The sequence below is a fragment of the Suricata suricatta genome, chromosome 9 (genome assembly GCF_006229205.1).
Source record: "Suricata suricatta isolate VVHF042 chromosome 9, meerkat_22Aug2017_6uvM2_HiC, whole genome shotgun sequence".
NCBI lineage: Eukaryota > Metazoa > Chordata > Mammalia > Carnivora > Herpestidae > Suricata > Suricata suricatta.
This window is the reverse complement of record NC_043708.1, coordinates 90,299,545-90,319,001: the sequence shown is the minus strand read 5'-3', so window position 1 is coordinate 90,319,001 and position 19,457 is coordinate 90,299,545. Positions and strand designations below refer to the sequence as shown.

Below are 19,457 nucleotides of genomic sequence, written 5' to 3'. Positions count from 1 at the left end.
ATGAACATTGGGGTACATGTGCCCCTATGCATCAGCCCTTCTGTATCTCTTGGGTAAATGCCTAGCAGTGCTATTGCTGGATCATAAGGGAGTTCTACTGATAGTTTTTTGAGGAACCTCCACACTGTTTTCCAGAGTGGCTGCACCAGTTTACATTCCTACCAACAGTGTAGGAGGGTGCCCTTCTCTCCACACCCTTGCCAGCATCTGTAGTCTCTTGCTTTGTTCATTTTAGCCACTCTGACTGGTGTGAGGTGGTATCTCAGTGTGGTTTTGATTTGTGTTTCCCTGATGATGTGATGTTGAGCATCGTTTGACGTGCCTGTAGGCCATCTGGATGTCCTCTTTGGAGAAGTGTCTGTTCATGTCTTCTGCCCATTTCTTCACTGGGTTATTTGTTTTTTGGGTGTGGAGTTTGGTGAGTTTTTTAGTACTTACTGATTTTAATCACTCACCCAGCAAATTATGTCTGAGAATTTATTCTTTGGGAATACTGAACACATATGTGTAATATCATAAATACATAGGTATTCACTGAAGCATGTTTTATGGTAGTGAAAAATTGAAAACAACTGAAATTAATTATGGCAAAGCCACAAAATGGAAGATTATGCAACTATTAAGAAGAGTGAGAGAATTCCTTCTGTGCTGCTAAGGAAAGTTCTTCCAGACAGATTGTTAATTAAGTGGAAAAGAAGTTGCAGAATTGTGTATAGCATAATCTCTTTATATTAAAAAATGTTTATACATAGCTATATACACTAAACATTTCAGGAAGGGTTCATGGGTAACTGTCAGGTGATCATTCCATAAGTGGTCAAGGGTAAGGTGAACTAATTTTTTGTACTTAGTTTTTATTTTTATTTGTTTGTGTTTTTTTAAGTTCATTTATTTTGAAAGAGAGAAGGAGGTGGAGAGCGTGTATAAGTGGGGGAGGGGCAGAGAGAGAGGGAGAGAGAATCTCAAGCCGACTGTGCTCTCAGCATTGGTGGAGCTTGATGTGGGGCTCCATCCTGCAAACTCTAAGATCATGACCTGAGCCAAAACCAAGAGCTTCCCACCAATTTAGCTTTTAAATTAGCACGTGTTGCATTTTCCATAAAAAAAAGAAAGAAAATCTTGTTACCCAAAACATTAAAATTAAATACTTAAAATGGTTCATTTAACTTATATGTGGCTTTATGAATAAGTGATATATGAAAATTCTAGCTTCATAAGGAACCTATTCAAAAAGGAAATCTATTTGTTTTAGAAGTTAATTTTTTTAAAGTAATCTCTAAGCCCAGCATGGGCATCGAATTCATGACCCCAAGATCAAGAGTTGCATGCTCTGCTGACTGAGCCAGCCAGGGGCCCCTAGAAGTTAATTTTTAATTGTGAGAAGCATAAGCAAGTTAGCTGTTTAATTAGGTGACTAAAAGGAAGAGGAAAGAATATTTTCTTGGGAAATTTTTGTTAATATGTGCTTTATTTTCTTAATAAGATTTTTTTATAGATCAGGGCTGGCTGGCCTCTTAAGACTTTTTCTACAGATAACTTGACACAACCAAGTAACCATCAAAGCCAGACAACCCTGTCATCTTTTTAGCTGTTTGTTATAGAACAAAGATCACAGCTGAAATGAAGAATCTAAATGAATTTACATAATTAACCAGTAAGAAGAACAAAAATTTGAGCAGTAGAAAACAAAATGAAAGAAGATGACCATTAGGGAAGTGGATATAACAGTGTAAAGAGACCTGAATTTGCCTCTCAGCCTTATATTTTCCTTGCTTCTTAAGAATTTGATTAAATCCTATTAACTTCCATTTCCATTAAAGTGGGGTTAATAATAGCTAACTTCTAGGATCACTGCAGTCTTGAAAAAGAGACTAGGAATGTAGAATGCATAGTGTTACCCGGTAGGCTTTTAATAAATGGTACCTCTCTCTTACGATTCTTGAAATTATTTTTTTAACTCTTAATAACAAGTGCCCTCATTTGTAGAAGGGTGAACATATTTAACATGAGTCAAAATTCACTCTCAAGAAGTGGTGGGAATTTAATAGTAATATTATTCTTGGTGAGATCACCATACCTTGTTAAATTAGGTAAACCTTTCAACATGCTTAATACCTCTTAATTCACTACTGCTCTTCTTCTTTTAAATTTAGACACATCAGCAGTTGTCATCGACCATAAACTTTGACACTGTAACTACCAAGCATTCAAGTATTCTATAGAAAATACCTGTGTAATTCATCTATTTGTATTTTATATTCTCATAGGAAAAGTCATGTTTGTGTAGGATTTTTAAAAAAAAGACTTTTTATTTTTTTATACTTTAAAATTTAAAGGAAATCTGAAAAATAAGAACAGTGTGGGATAACAATTATATATAGTTGTAAGGCAATTGTACATAAAACTGAAGTTAGGACAATGATTGTGTTACATATATTCAGATACGCTTAATTGTTGTTTACAGTGACATTAAGCCCTTTAGAGAAGGCAGCAATATCTTTATTATGATAGTAGTATGATAATTCCGAGTACCTAATGACTTTAGATTATGGTATTTAACTTCTTTTCATCAAGTGAAATTTTGATAAGGTAAAAGAAGAAGGTAACTTTATTTTTCAGCCTCAACTAAATGGCAAGGCCCTTCTAATGAAATTTTGGATGTCACAACTAAAAACAGAAAAGAATCTTGGTAATAACAAATACTCAAGTTTTTAGCTTCCATAAAATTACTATGGGCTAATATGACACACCATGCACTTTGTTAAGGAAGAGATTATTTAATTTTTAGAGTTTTATTTGCGATTGGGAGTGAGCAAGCATGAGTAGGGGAGAGAAGGAGAGAGAGGGAAAGCGAGAATCCCAAGCACGGCCCACACTAATAGCAGGGAGCCCATGAATTGTGAGATCATGACCTGAGCTGAAATTTAGAGTTGGATGCACAACTGACTGACCCACCCAGATGCTTCAGGAAGAGATTCTTTTAGACAAACTAATGGGATCTCTTGGTACAGGAAAATAAGCACATTCACATGACTTTAAATATAATTCAGGAGTTCAGAGACCTCCTGAGACCATCTATGGCTTACACCCAGGTTGAAAACGCTTGGTTTTAGTGCTCAAAGCACAGACTGGTTTTCTTTTTCCTGAAAGGATGGATTTGTTTTCCAAAAATAAGGTCAAAGCAAGCAAAGATTAATATATTTAAAGCATAGCTTTGATGTTAGGGTTTGTGCTACAGAATTCTCTCTTAATATGACTTATTATTGTGAGCTGGTTATTCTTTATCATCATAAGGACAGTTAAGTCCTTCCATAAAAGAAATCCTCCCACATGAATGGAGGGAAAGAATGTTTTTCTAAGATGCTTTCTCTTTTCTTGGAATTTATCTGTGTGTTGGGGCCAAATCATGTCCTTAACTTTGAGATAAAATGTTTCATAGGTCAGTACTGTTATAACGGTGTATGGTGCTATGGCATAGGAGTGGTTCTGCCAAGAACCCAAGGGAAGAGGAACTTGGCTAAGGGATTCCATTTGCTGCAGAAAAGACTTACTTCCCCCATTTCTGCTCTCCAGCAAGGATCCTGTGGCTTACCTCCCACATGTGGAATAGTTATGCTCTACTAAGTCCATGATACTTCTTTTACCTAGTAAAAGGAGTCCACTCCTTACTCTCTGGGTTCATTTTAGTATTTGAGTGTGGTTTCAGTTAGTACCCTCTTTTCCTCCTGCACTATAAATTCTTCCTCTTAAAACTGAATTCTGAAAAATAAGATTGGAAACAAAATTGATTTTGACCTGAAATTGAGAGAATGGGAATCTCCTGAGTAATTATAGCTTTTGTGTAAACCTTATTAGCTGTTGGTTTTTACCAAGTACTTTGTGCTAGGTGCTGTGGTAAATTACTTGGGATTACATGGATAAACATGGGCCTTCTGTCACTAGGAAGACATCTTAACAGAGGAGAGGTGGGGTGAAGTAGTGGGCAAGAGCGGGAGCTTTATTATAAAGCAAATGAATCCTTACTCTATGAACTTGGGCAAACTACTTACCCTTTCTGAGCTTCGATTTCTCCATCTTTAAAAGGTGGCCTGTGAAGATACAGTGTTCCTAAAGACCTAGCAGATGGTCTTATCATAGTTAAGTATTCAGTAAATGGTAAATTACTGAGGAGGGCTTTGGTAGATTCCCTTCTGGTAGGTCTTCTAAATCCATAGAGTGTTAGGCTGGAAAATCAGCCCAAATCTTTCTTTCTTTCTGTAGCTACTATTGTAAAGTTGCCAAGATTATTAGCAGTGAGGTTATGTCATCTGTCTGAACTCCATGTTCTTTGAGTAGGTTTTCAGGTACTGAGATTTCTAGAGCCAGAGATTGGGAAGATTTGGATCATTTATTCATTATACATATATGTATTGAGGGCTGCTTATGCGAGGTGCTGGGAGTACAGTGGTCAACAGGACATGGTTGTTTGCTCTGATGGACATTCCATTGTAGTGGGAACCTCACAGATACTAAACACATGCTTATGTAAATCATTAAAATCTTGGGAGCTTTCAGTTATAGAATGCATGTGATTCAATATTGACTGATTTGGAGGCCCCTGTTTTTCCCTGCTTTCGATTCTTTAGATAAAGAGTAAGAATATTGTTCTTCTGTACTTTGGCAAACTGTTAGTGTGCAGTAGTTTAGGGGGTTCTGTTTTAGCCATGATCATAGGTATTATATAAAATGGTAGGTGATGTGTCTCCTTGTGGTTCCAGGAAACCAGTACTAGACACAAGTTGCTCCCTTTTGATGCAAATTATTAGTTTGATGAGGAATTTGAGACCATTTTAGACTAGTGACCTCTAAACTTTCCGTAGCTACGTAGTGTTTCAGTGTATGGATAGTCAGTAGTTTACTTAACCTCCCCTACTGATGGACAGTATGATTATTTTCAGTTTTTGCTGTAATAAAAGGTGAGGCAATGGCTATCCTTCTACATATATTTTGGCAAACTTTTAAAGTATGCTTATAGGGCAAAATAAAGGCTTGTTTTTATCAGAGTATATTGTATTTAAAATGGTGGTGGATATTGTCAAATTTTTTATCCATGAAGATTGTGATTTAGTAAGTCTGGGACAGGACCAAACAATCTCTGTGTTTAATAGGTTCCTCAGGTGATTTTGATGCATTGAGGTTTGAGAACCTGTATTACAGGATCAGAAAAATGTCAAGATTCTCCACAGCTGTGGAGTATGGGGTATGTCCTCTGGAAAAGATGGGACCATTATGAATATCTAGGGAAAAGCAAACATTCTTTCTGGTGGTTAAGCAGTAAAAGCCTATCTGTCTCTGGTAGCAGTTGCTTAGAGGCCCATCTTGAGAGAAGCAGGTATACTAATACTTATCTGGAATATTTTAAGTATCTTTGACATGTAACATAGGAGAAAATAGCCTAAGAATTTTAAGGAACGGAGTTTGAACATCTTCTCCTTATTAACCATGTAATCTTGGGCAAATTAATGAACTTTAATCTTTATACAATGATAATGGTATCTTTCAGCTTTGTTGCAAAGATTAAAGGGGGAGTAATATAACATTTATTGAGTACCTTTTGTCTTCTGCTGATATTTTGTGGATATCTCTGTCATGGCAGTTTGTCATTTGTGGCTGGTGATTATTCACTTGGTCATCTTCCCATTAGACTCATCGGAACCACATCTTATGGTTGTATATTCCCAGTCCCTAGCACAGGCTTGGGACTTCATGCATTGTTTTGTTTTGTTTTGTTTTTTTCTTCTTAATGATGTGTGCTAAGCACTATGCAAGTAGATTTTCTACTTTAATTTTCACAATTGTCCCAAGAGGTAAGTGTTATTTCTAACTTAAGATCACTTAGTATGGCTGAACCCAAATTGAAAACCCTGCATATATGATTTCAAACTAAAGTTTGTGCTCTTTTTATCAATTCACTTCGCTGAGATAATACTATAAAGCCCTTTGGAAGTTTTGGAATACTGTTCAAAGATAGGATTATTTTTGTCATTTTAATATAATTTTCTTTATTGAGATATAATTGACATACTAGTTTCAGGTGTACAATATGATTCAGTATGTGTATGTATTGTGAAATGATCACCACAGTTAAGTCTAGTCAATGTCCATCACCATTCATAGTTACAGAATTTTTTCTTTTTTTTGTAATGAGGATTAATAATGTAATTTTAAAGATTATCAGAGTGATACAAACATTCCTTTCTCCTACGCTCAATATTTTCTTTCAGTTTTGCTTTCTTGAGTGCTTGGTATAGCAAATCTGCCTTGTCTATAAAAATATAAGTAGTTATTTCCTCCCAGAAGTGATATCCCCCCAGTATTTACCCTGCCTAAAATTCCTTTTTGTTTTTCTGTGAACTTTCTGGTATTTATAAATACATGAGTTGAAGATGGTTTATAGTAGTTGCAGCAGGATTTTGGCAATGTTGGAAGTTTTAATAACCAGTAGAAGTAATATTTGTCTTCTTATCTGGTCTTTATCTTCATTTTCTCTTTCAATAGCAGCCACATGTGGACCTTTTGAGGACACAGGTCATGGACTTAGATATCATCATGTTCATTCCTGGCTGTTGGATATCTATCTTTTGTAGGACAGGACTAAAATAGTGGGATAAAATACCACCTCATAAATTATTTTTGTGTACATATACACACATGTATATAAAAGGGGCTTTTTCACTTAAGAATTAGATAGTTAGGTTGTTTTGAATATTTACTCATAAGTTGAGTTCGGGAGAAAAGGAAAAAAATGTCCTCATGCTCTGCCCCTTATGTCTTCATAAAATTCACAAAGTTGCAAAACAGGAATAGCATACATCAAGAAGTGTGGCAATAGGAAGAAACATTTGGTTTTACTCATTATAGTTATGTTGAACAAGAGAATTTTCCAGGAACTTATTTTTGTGTTCTATTTTATTTTGCAGGCTGTATATTATACTTGTCAACATTTTATGTAAATCAGTTTATTTTTATTTATTTATTTTTTCCCATAATATTTTATTGTCAAATTGTTTAATCAGTTTATTTTTAAATTAAGTTTATTTTAATTTGTGTGGGTGTGTGTGTGTGTGAAGCCACTTTGGTTTGGTTTCCTCTCTCCCCTACACCTTGTAAGGTTGAGGGGAAGGGCAGGCAGATGGCACCATGGATTCACTTAGGCAGTTGATGAGTTTAAGTTTAGTCTTTGCCTTAGTGCATGTAATTCTGCCTTGGGGGCTCATGTCTATTTAACTAGCTCTTTAAGCCATGTAGATGTGTGTTGGAAAATGCATCTTATTTCTTTCTTGATCTTTCTCAAGCCTGGTTTGAACCCTGGGAACACAATCGCAGCCTTTGATGCCTTATTACTTTCAGATGGAGGTTTTATTCTTTAGGGTTCACTAAGATGAGCTTTGGAGAGAAACTTTCAACAGGAAGATTTATGACCTGGAGGCACATAGGCCTCACAGGTGTCATTATCCTCTTTTATTGTGTGACACTTACGATGTAACTTTTAATGTCTTATTTGGAAATTGATAGCTAAATATTCTTACATGAACTCTCTTTGTAAAAATGTGTCAGAGTCTATGGTGACAACAAAATCTAAGGTATAATTCATAAGTTGCATATCTTACATACTGTAAAACTTTTCTCTTTTAGGCATATGGATCAGGCTGTGATATTGTTATTTTGGCAAGTGACTTTGAATGTGTGCAGATCATTCCTGGTGCTAAGCATGGAAACATCCAAGTCAGCTGTGTGGAGTGTTCTCACCAACATGGAAGAGTAAGGGACTTAATTACTTTATTAAATGTCAACTTTTAATGCATTCTTATCCTTTTATACAAGGCTTGCTTACAATTTCTTGTTAATATACCTTGCTTAGATGGTTACTGATAGGAGTGGACAAAGTGATAGGATGTATACAAATTGTAAGGGGCCGTTAAGCTGACAGTGAGATAATTATTCTGCAGGTGTACACTGCCTTGGAAGTTCTCTAGGCCTCATGGTCCTGTGCATACTAATGTTCTGCCAGTTAATAATTCTAGCAGTTGTTAAGCCAGTAGTAGGGAAGTAAACTTTTTTCTTCTCTTCTTTTATCTTGCCCAAATCACAACATCAAGTTTTTATAAAGAAGTTGTTAGTGTCTAACTAACAGCTGCTTTGTAGAGCTTCTGTTAATTTAATGAAAGTTATTTGTTAATTGAAGAATCTTAAGGTTCATTCATTCAGACTTTAAAACAGAGGGTTTATTTTCAAGTATTTTGCAACTCATATGTACCTCTCTCCGAAAATATACACCAAACGTGATATACATCAAATTTTGGTTGTATGTGAAGTAAATATAGTGCATTTGCTCTATATTCTCACATCTCAGTAAGGCCAATGTGGCATAGAAGAAGTCAGTATTTCTGCAGTATAAGAATGAGACTTTTCCTCTAATAATTGTAATAACATAAATAGTGTTCTGGAAATTGTTTTTTACTGAGAAATACTACATTTTACCAAGGATATGTTAAGTCAGAATTTTCATGGTGATAAATAGTGATGATGAAATTTATGCCAAGTAACAAATTATTACAGTATTTCTAGTGTCCCACCTCGCTGCTTGTATCGAGCTTTAGTATTTGTGTAGATGTGGCACCATATGGCAGTCTAATGATGTAATTGGCCCACTATTGAAACACTGAGTTTCTTGGTGTTTTTTGATACTTGTTTTCTGCTTTTCTGATTTTTATCCCAGTTTTTTTCCCCCACTAAGCATTGCTTACTCTTAGAAAACATTGAGCATGCCGGATTTCGTTCATTAATTTTTTATTGCTCATTTCCTTAAGCCAAGTAGGGTATCTTTAAACTTGCCTAGAGTCCTATGATAGTTCTTCAAGATGAATTTTAGTAAATTATTTATGTGCTGGTGATGGCCACGATAAATTCTCTGGGAGCAAAATTTCCTTTCACGTGTAAGACCTTAGTGTTCATAACCCTGTTTCCATGTTTCCTTACCTGATTGAAGACAAAGAAGGCAAAAATGACACTTTTGATTTATTGGGTTTTTTTGCCATCTTCTTTTCTTTATTCTCAGACCTTTTGGTGGTAACTTTGACATTAATGACTGTAGGTTAGCCAATTATAATCATTCATTAATCGATTGACAAGTTAAATGTCATCATTCCTAACACTTGTTGCCTCCGTGTTTACCTCAGCTGGGCATTTGGAATAGCTTCCTCCCTATCATTGTGGATTAAGAGCTTTTTTATGCAAAGGGTGTTAGATATTAAGTAACAGTTAAAATCACTTTTTGGTGTGAGAGTGCCCTGAAATGACAGTACACCTTGTTTGGCTGGCCTTTAAAAACATATATATACCTAATTTAGTGTTCTAGATGTCAGCAGGAATGGGTTTTGGTCTGTTCCCTGTAGTTGATTCCCTCTTGCCAAGAGGAGGATGAACTGGGAATTGACTTTCAAGGAGTTATTAGAAAACAGACATTGGTAGCTTCCAGGAACAGAGGATTTATGTCCCTTTTTATCAGGTATGTGATCCGGAACCCAGATCTCTCTCGTAAGTCCAATGGAGATGTTAACATCAGCTCTTTCTCATCCACATGCAGTGGAGTCTCTGATCTCTCTTTAGTCCGTTTTTCTCTATTCCTCTTTCTAGATGGTTTTCCCCATTGAATTTTTTTGTTTCAGAGTATAATTAACGTCATTTTATTTGATGTATTTTGAATACCTATTTAATACTCTTTGATGTTTTATTCTGCTTCTCATGGTTTTTATATTATTTTCACTGGATTATAAAATTTCTGGCAGATGTGCCATTGAAATGTATTTTTGTTAATAAGAGTATTCCTATGTTATAAAATATTCTTACAGAAAAGAATGATTTCTTTGACTAGCTCAACCTTGTATTTGATATGTAAAATAAAGCCTGATGAATTTTTGACAACAGAGAGGAGATTCTTAAATCCAGAACTTTTCCAGTTATATTTATGGAATGGAATAAATCATGAATACTGTATTGGGATTGTAGTATATGTAATGAGCTTATACATTATTATGAAAAGGATGTTGTCTTTATTTACTTTCCTAAATGTTAATGCTTTGTTCATTTCTTTTTAGATTGCAGCTTCATATGGTAACGCTGTTTGTATTTTTGAGCCCTTGGGCATAAATTCTCATAAGAGAAATTGTGTAAGTATTCAGTGGTAGTAGAAATTTTTTAGAGTTAAGTTTAGAATCCAGTTGATAGCAGTAAAGAGTTCCTTGGGAGCTAGTGCTGCACGTGGTACCCATGTGAAGTTGGCATGCTGCTTTTTATTGTAAGATCTTTTACATTCACTAGGGATATACCCCCTAGACCTTTTAGAAATTCAGTTTTCTACAATATTGCTAATTGAGACTTACCTTGTTAATTTTGATCTACCTTAGCTGAACTACTATTATTTCTTGTCTAGGTTGCTAGAGTAGTTTCTGGTATGTTTTATATCCCTCTCTCCCCTTCTCTGTTCTCAACAGAGCAGGTCATGACACACTTCCCTGCCTAAAACTCCATATTTCTCTCAGACACAAAGCCAAAAAGCCTTCTAATAGACTCTATAGCCTTTCTTCCCTCTTGTACTCACTTAACACCTCTCAGAGCTCTACTCCTGCTATTTTTGTTCTCCAATGTTACTCCAGCCACCCTGGCATTTTCACTCTTCTTTGAACAGTTACTTTCCCATCTTAGGGTCTTTGCATTGTTTTTTCCTTTGTCTGGAATGTTTTTCTTTTCTCTAGGTAACTCCTGAGGCCAGCTCCTGCACATCTATAAATATTTGCTCAATAATATGTTTCCAGTGGGAATCCACCCATTTTAAAAATTACCACTTGCTTCTACCACCTTTGTTTTATCCCCTCATCCTTCTATTTTAAACTTTTTTTCCATAGCACTTATCTTGTTTGTTATTTACATGAAGGTATGGGGCTTTGTTTCTTTTGTTCACTGATGCATCCGAAGTACTTAGAACAGGACCTGGAACACAATAGGTGCCTCTAAATATTTGTTGAGTGAAGGAGTTAGGAGCTTAGGTACCTCATATATTAGTTAAATGGTCTAGCATGTCACATTGAGAACCAACCATTCAAATTCATTGTAGGTGCTTTATTTTATTTTACTTAAAATTCAGAGGGACACCTGGGTCGTTCAGTTGGTTAAGCATCTGACCCTTGATTTCAGCTCAGGTAATCTCATGGGTTTGTGAGTTTGAGCCCTGCATCGGGCTCTGCATTGATGATATGGAGCCTTCTTGGGATTCTCTCTCTCCCTCTCTGCCCTTCTTCCTTTATCCATAAATAAATAAACTAAAAAAATATATAAAATTATTTTTAGGTAATAAAATTCAGGTTTTGCAGTTATTTTAAAATTCTGGCTCTATATAGTCTTAATATCTTGAATGAAGTATTTGTTAAGTTTTTAAAAAATATTATAAAAGAGAGAGGGAGTTGCTGTTTGCTAAACTATTACTACTTGCCAAGCAGTTAATGTATAACTTGCCTAAGGTGATGTGGCTTTCCATGCACTGTAATTACATTTTGTATTTATGTATTACAAAAAATATCTCCACTTTTTTTACTTACTGTATATCAGGCCTTTGACTTTTATACTTTAAATCTTTCTACCTTTTAGAACAAAAATAGTAAAGAAAACTGGAAATTATTCAAATAAATACAACACACATAATATAGATTTGTGGATTGTATATATTGTGTGGTTCAAATTTGTTGACTTTGGGAGATATATCTAGTTTTATCTTAGACGTTGAGTCCATATGATTATGATAATTTTCCCTTCTCTCTAACGTGCATTTGTTTTCATGAACATTTATTGAGTGTCTGCATATGTTCCAGCCCTTACAGCACTCAAGATACAAGCTTATTATGGCATAATTCCTGCCTTGAAGAGTTGGGGTTTACTAAGAGATTGAGACAGATACACGAATACTCCTCCAATGTGTCCACTGTTAAAATGGTGGGATGTAAAGGGTGCTGTGGGTGTTGCTGGGATGTCAGCAGAGGTGGTGATTTAGCTGGATCTCAATGTAAGCGTAGGAGTTTGCAGATGGAGAAGAGAGCAGAAGCATGTCCTACATCTGAGAATGTGTTTATAGACATGGAAGGGAGCCCGAGAGAATATGCCTTGTTTGGGCATGACAAACAGCTTAATTGTGGTAGAATAAATAGGTGTAACTACTGGAAGTTATTTTAGAAACAATATTTTCAAAATAATAGCGAAATATTTACATCTTTGTTTTAGATCATAAGGTATTAACGTGAAGAAAATGATAAAATGGTAATATTTGTAGCTATTACTTTAAAAACATATCTTTTTCTTTTTTCTTTCTATGTGTTTCAGCAACTCAAGTGTCAGTGGCTTAAAACGGGGCAGTTTTTTTTGAGTTCTGTGACATACAATTTAGCATGGGACCCTCAAGGTATTTAGTGACTACATTTGGAAATTATAAAGAGTAAATATTTGTTTTAAATGTATGGTTACAGTGTAATATAGTTTCTCGTAATAAAATGATCAATGTATATTTTCTTTTTGTTAGTGAATGAGCGTATTTTTTTCTTCTTGGTATACACTGCTTTGTGTAGTGCTTGATTTACTGAGTTCTGTGCTTTTTTTCCTCCTGCCTTTGAATATTTTATTCCAAGAAACAGTGATAATTTGTTTCCTTTGTTAACATGTACTATACTTCACTGTTCCTGTGTTTAGTAAGGAATAAAATCAGAAATAAAACAGGACCGAGAAAACCCTCTATCTCATTTATTATTTGTGTTTTAGGAATTTTCATCTTTAAGTCTAGGAGATTAGAAACCTCTAATGATAATGGCCATTGCACCTTATTACACTCACGATTAATAAGGTTAATTTTGTAGAAAAACAAATTTCATTAATCTTTAGTTCTGTTTTATGTCCTGAGAACATTCTATGTTTATATATCAGAGTTTTTTGCATTTGTTTTGTTATTGTGCTTTTGCTTTTTTGTTTTGTTTTGTTTGATACACAGTAGCTTTTTGCCAGTAAGCTTTTTCTTTTTTGTTCTCAAGTCTCACCCAAGAATTACCTTTTCTTATATAGTGGATTCTTAGCACTTTCAAATGGATATTTCCCAAGCATTTTTCATAAACAGTATTCCTTTGTTTTCACAGATTAGTTTATAGACCTAAATATAAGCCCACATATGCATTTCTTTCTCTAGATAAGCCATGCTTATTCATCAGAACTTTCTTTAATTTTTAGATAACAGATTGTTGACAGCAACCGATTCTATTCAGTTGTGGGCTCCTCCAGGAGGAGACATTCTGGAAGAGGAGGAAGAAATTGATAATAAAGTTCCTCCAGTTTTAAATGATTGGAAGTGCATCTGGCAGTGCAAGTTAGTATCTAATTCTGTTGTTTTCATTAATTTAAAAAAAGCTTCCTAAAATATATTCCCTTTCACAGTGATCTCTATTTTTTGATAGTACATTTAGAAGCCTAGAAAGTAGACTTCTTCTAACCCAAACCCATTCTAATATTAACCTTTAGTGTATGTTACAGTTGATTAGTTAAAAAAAGAACAAAAATATTTTTCGAGTTATTACCTGAGGACTTGGAAATTACTCATTAATGGATGGGATGTGGATAGGGATGGGGAAGAGGAAGATGTGATCAAAGTTGCCAGCCACTTATAAGTGGAAGAATGGCAGTACCACTGACAATATGGATTACGTGTAGGGGCCCACTTAGCCAGGAGAGATGGGTGAGCTTAGTTTTTAACATGTATATTTTGGATGTTGGTGGGGCATGCAGGTAGTGATGTCTTTTATGCATGGTGATTGCAGTCTTCTTTGGATCCCCAAAGTGAACTTTGGATTGGTTTTATTAATTAACTTGGATTTTTAGGGAGGTGAAAACACTCTTGTTCTAATATGTTTTGAAAATCTTGTTTTGACCATTTATATATGTAGTGTTCCAGATTTTTAGAATGTGGACTGGTTAACTTTTTTTTTTTTTTTTTTTTTAGAACCTCAGTGTCTGTACATTTAATGGAATGGTCCCCTGATGGTGAATATTTTGCTACTGCTGGAAAGGTAAAGGACCAAGTAAAACATAAACAAAAGAAATAAAAAAATTAAAAATGTTTCTTTTTCATCGTCTGTAAAATTGAGGTGATCCTACTCTGCAGAGCTGGCCTGAGGAATAGGTACAGTATTAATGGAAGATTTGGCCTGTTTCCGTAGGTAGTAGGCACTTGGAAAATAAATGTTGTTATTTGACCTTTCTTTTAACACTTACATTTTATAAATTTAATTTTTATGTTTAAGAATAGCATATGTATATAATTTAAGAAGTGAAATAGTGGGGCACCTGGGTGGCTCAGTCAGTTGAGCGTCCGGCTTTGGCTCAGGTCATGATCTCATGGTTCGTGGGTTCAAGCCCTGTGTCGGGCTCTGTGCTGACAGCTCAGAGCCAGGAGCCTGCTTTGGATTCTGTGTCTCCCTCTCTCTCTGACTCTCCCTTACTTGAGCTGTCTCTCTCTGTCTCTCAAAAACAAAAACATAAAAAAAAAAAAGTGAAATAGTACTGCTAGAGTCACAGTGGAAAGAAGTACTCCTTTCACCCCATTCTTATTCCTGTGTCCTGAGGGTGTTGTCAAATTTGTGTGTTTCAGTATTTCCTTTCATGTTCCTAGGTAACTTGCAAATTTTCCTGTTTCTTGCTTTTTTCCCTTTTAGTTTTATGTATCCTCTCTTGCCTTCCTACTGTGGAAGCTGAGACAGTCCTCTGACTAATGTCCTCAGTCCCATCTCTACTTTTGCCACATATATACGTGGACTTCCCTTCCTCCTGTCTTGCTGATGTAGATATCTCATAACATTTGGGTAAATGTTCCCATTGTTAAGATTGTGTAAAATGCTCTTCACAGAATAATTACTTTGGAGTTACTAGACTTTGTTTTACTCTTTCCTTCATTTTGTGTATACCTAAATCACCCCCAAACCTCTGGCAGTCTTTGGATCTCTTCTCTGTAAAATCCCACATAGGAGGGATGTGTCTGGAAATGTGTATTCTCTTTGCCACCACTCTGGCATAGCTTCTCTCCAAGCCTAAAATAGCAGAGTTGTCATTTTTGAATTTTCTTTTATGAACCTTAGGAGATTCTCTTTGCCTTGTTTCTTAGCATCATTTATCTTCTTCCCTTGCCTGATAGAGATACTCTTTAGTGGATTCCTGAAAAGGGTGCATAGGAAAGACTTTTTTAAGACATTGCAAGCCTAAGAAATTATTCTTCTTTTAGGCTTGTTTTGGCTGGGCATAGAATTGTGTTGAAAATTTTCTCTCAGGATTTTTTTATGTCCTGGTTCTGTTGCCTTCTAGCTACTAGTGTTGCTGTTTGAGCGGTACAGTGCCATTAGGATTGTCCTCCCTGCCCATCTCCAGCTTATAGAGGTTTTAAGAATCTTCTCTTGTTTTGGGAGCACCTGAGTGGCTCAATCAGTTAAGCATTTGACTTTGGCTCAGGTCATGATCTCATGATTTGTGAGTTCGAGCCCCACACTGGACTCTGAACTGACAGCAGGGATCCTGCTTGGGATTCTCTCTCCCTCTCTCTGCCGCCTCCCAACCCCTGCTCGATCTCCATCTCTCTTTCTCAAAAATAAATAAATACACATTGAAAAAACCCCACAGGGTAAAGTTTAATTGGATTTAATTGTTGTATGTGGAATTAAAACTTTTATATTACACTACAAGGGAAGAATAGGTTTTCCAAGAACACCAGAGTTCATCCTTTTTGCATTGCTCTCTAGTTGTAGAACACTCTCAACTGTTTTGTGGCTGAATAATTAGTTGATCCAGAGGTAGTTGCTCAACAGGTGACATTGTAGACAGGAAGACTGCACAATATTATTGGCAGAGAGACTGCAATCATGTGCAGTTCAGTAGTTACCTAATAACAATTTCAAAGTAGTAAGGAGTATAAAAACTATTTTGGGATATTTACAGCAAATATGTTATATTAAAATATCTGTGATTTCTGTTAGAGATAGAGTCATGGGTACCACTAATACCACTTTGGTCTGTTGCTTTTATTTGTAACTGAAATTTAGTATTTCCTTCAGTTAGCAGTTATGAAAATAGAGAAGTAATTGTTTTTCACCACTTTAGTTCATGGTAACTCTGGTCTTAGTTGTCTTGATTTCTCAAGAAGCAGACCCTGAGACGAGGATTCACATGTAAGTATTTCATGTGGGGAATGATCACCGAGAAATAATGCTGGATTTAAGGCAGGGAAGTGAAGGGGCTGAAAAAAGGGTATGTAATCATGCTAGTGACTAACAAGTTGGGATCTCTGGGTACCTCTGGGAGCTGGTGTTCCTTCCAAAATCATGTTCCTCACACATATTCTTCATACATGTTAGTTGTTGGTTGGGGGCTGGTTAGGTCAGGGCACTAATTCTCAGCACTCAAAAACAAGTCCTAGGAAACTTCAGACAAAGATATGTAGATGCCATCAGTTAGAACTGGCACCCTAAAAGGCTAAGACATGAGAGCATACAAGGTGTGTCAAAAATATCTTTATATCTTAGAGTTCTTTCCACAGGCCCCTGGGGTTAGAGGACCTCAAAGAACCTGTGGCCTAAAATCTGGACATTTTATGTTTTTGTTTTCCACATCTATGTCAAAAATCTATGTGGAATCATTTTTATTTTTTTTTCATTTATTTTTTATAAGAAAATATCAAATTTATTTCAGTATCTAGTTTCATTTTTAAATTAAAGCTGGTGGATAATGTTTTGTAATTTAAAATGATCAGAAGGGAGGAAAACATTAATAAGCTATTATATACTGACAGCAAATAAAATTCCTGGGCTGTGCGTTTATAAAAGCCGTGTTTAGTAGTAAACAGTTCCAGTTATACCACTTAACTAAAGGAGGGATCCTCTAGCTCTTTATTTTAAATGTTAACACATTTTTCATTTAGACATAGTTTACCTTTTTCATCCAATTACTGGAATGATGAACAAAATTTTTCCAAATGTTAAACCTTTCTTTACCACTTATGAGTTATGACTTAACTATTACTTTTTAAGAATTCCTTAAAAGAAATTTGAAATTTTAATTTTCACCATGAACCTACTTGATCAAAAAGTACAGAATAATCACTACTAGATACGTTAAAACAAATAATGGAATAAAAACACAAAAATGTCATCTATATAATGAGCAAATTATCCGATAAGACATCTTAACTACTTCACATTTCTACTTAGCATAAGAAAGAGTGAACTGGTTTCAAGGTAACACAAGGTTTGGCATTTTTACTGCAAGCTTTAAATCATGGTGTTATTCTACTCAACAAGACATCTCTAAGAAAATGGCAGTGCTCATAAGTACAAAAATTGTTCTATTTGGTAGGTGGTATTCTATATAGTCAGTAAGAAAATTCTTTATAAAATTAGATTTAAAGAAAATTCAGAATGTCTGATAATTATCTCAAAGGCTAAAATGAAAAAAATGCACAACACAAAAACAGTCATTAGTTAATATTTGGCTTTGAGAAAGCCAGAAATGATTCTATTCCAAGAAATAAGCAATAAGGGTAAAAGATATAATTAATATACTACATGTCTTTTAAGCCAAAGCACACTTTTCACCTCAGTACAGTTTTGATTCTTTACGTTCTTAACTCTTTTCGTCCAGAATAGGACCCCATTCTAAGCCGTTATTTGAACAGAATTCATAATGTGTAGTCATTTCTCTCCACAGGATGTTTTCATTTCAGTACATAAGCTGCAAAATGACAAATGACTAAGTCAATTATAAAGAATTTATAGCATAATAAATGCCAGTTTACAATAACTGTGAGCAGACTTCTACACCAAAGCACTTTTGTGCAGCAGTAGAGATCACAACTAACACGATTTTTCCATGTGCTGACTTCATTGAGTACAAATTACAGTCAGAAAAATCAGAAAAGAAACCTTAGTGGGTCCTTCCAAAGCTGCATAATTTCCCAAATGATTTTCCTCTGGTTACAGAGCCTGTACATTCCTTCAGTCCTTTTTTAGTCATTTTGCTTTTGCAATATTTTCTTGACGTTTTTGTTTCTCCTTTTGTTCCTTTTCCCTGGCTTCAATCATCTTGGCCAGTTTCCAGAACTGTATGGCATTTGCTAGAAACAATGCAGTAAGGGCCAAAATGACTGTTGTAAGGAAGCCATACAGGTCCTTTGCAGCCCATTCCACAACATCCTCAGCCCACCCTTTATATCAAACATCTTAGTAGCTTCAGACCACCGGCCCAAGGGGGCCATGTTCAATTTCCCCTCGGCCTCAGCCAGCACTGGCCTGGCGGGGTTCAGAGAGAGGGCGGTCCTGGGGAGTCTTGGCTTGGTTCCGCCCCAGCTCAGTCTGCCAACACCATGGCCGCCTCCTCTGGGCCTGTGGGCAAAACAACTTCAGCGGCTGCCACCAGTCCCCCTGCATCATGGCTGGTGGAATCATTTTTACATATGATTTGAGGAAGAGGTCAAGTTTGATTTATTTTTTCTGTATTGATACCCATTTGTCCAGCACACTATTGAAAAGCCTCTTCTTTCTCTGTTGCTCTGTAATCTCACTTTGGCATAGATTTCAGTGTCCATGTTTGTGTGGGTCTGCTTCTGGGTTATTTTCTCTAGTCCATTGGTCTTCTCTTATACCAGTGCCACTTGTCTTAATTGCTATAGCTTTTAAATTGTTTTGATATATGGTAGAACAAGTCCTCTCATCTTGTTTTTCTTCTGAAAGATGATCTTATCTTTTCTTGGTCATTTGTATGTTCAAATTAGTGTTTAGATAAGTACCCAGTAGTGGAATTACTGGATCATATGATGTTTCTGTTTTTAAGTTTTTGAGGCACCTCCATACTGTTTTCCACAGTGACTGCACCAGTTTACATTTCCACCACCAGTGCATGAAAGGTTCTTTTCTTCCACATCCTTGTCAAGGCCCTTTTGTATTTTCATGTAAATTTTAGGATTTTCTTAATCTTTTAATAAGATAAATAGATGGACTTATTTTCAAGTATTAAATAAGCCTTGTGTTTCTAGAATAACCTTAACTCGATTATAATGTATTATTCTTGCTGGATTTGGTTTGCTAATATTTTGTTCAGGACTTATGAGATCTCTGTGTTAGAGTGAGATCATATTGGTATATGTTATGGACTGAACATGGCTCCCTAACCTACATTCATATGTTGAAGCCCTACCCCTCAGTGTGATACGATTTGGATATGGGGCTTTTGGAAGGTACTTACTGTTAGATGAGATGTGATGAGCATATGGCCCTCATATAGGAATAGTGAGTATTTTATAAGAAGAGACACCAGAGAGCTTGCTCTCCTTCTGTGACATGAATGCATAGCAAGAA

At 35.7% G+C, this 19,457-nt stretch overlaps 1 protein-coding gene across 1 annotated transcript in view; it reads left to right on the top strand.

Annotated features, from left to right (window-relative positions):
* The window catches only part of DMXL2 (Dmx like 2), a 161,451-nt gene that overhangs the window by 21,493 nt on the left and 120,501 nt on the right, over positions 1-19,457 (top strand). Inside the window, exons 2-7 of the mRNA XM_029952245.1 lie at positions 7,675-7,800; positions 10,137-10,208; positions 12,409-12,487; positions 13,300-13,435; positions 14,066-14,144; positions 16,210-16,277. Coding sequence (XP_029808105.1) covers positions 7,675-7,800; positions 10,137-10,208; positions 12,409-12,487; positions 13,300-13,435; positions 14,066-14,144; positions 16,210-16,277 — 560 coding nt within the window. The remainder of the gene's footprint in view (positions 1-7,674; positions 7,801-10,136; positions 10,209-12,408; positions 12,488-13,299; positions 13,436-14,065; positions 14,145-16,209; positions 16,278-19,457) is intronic.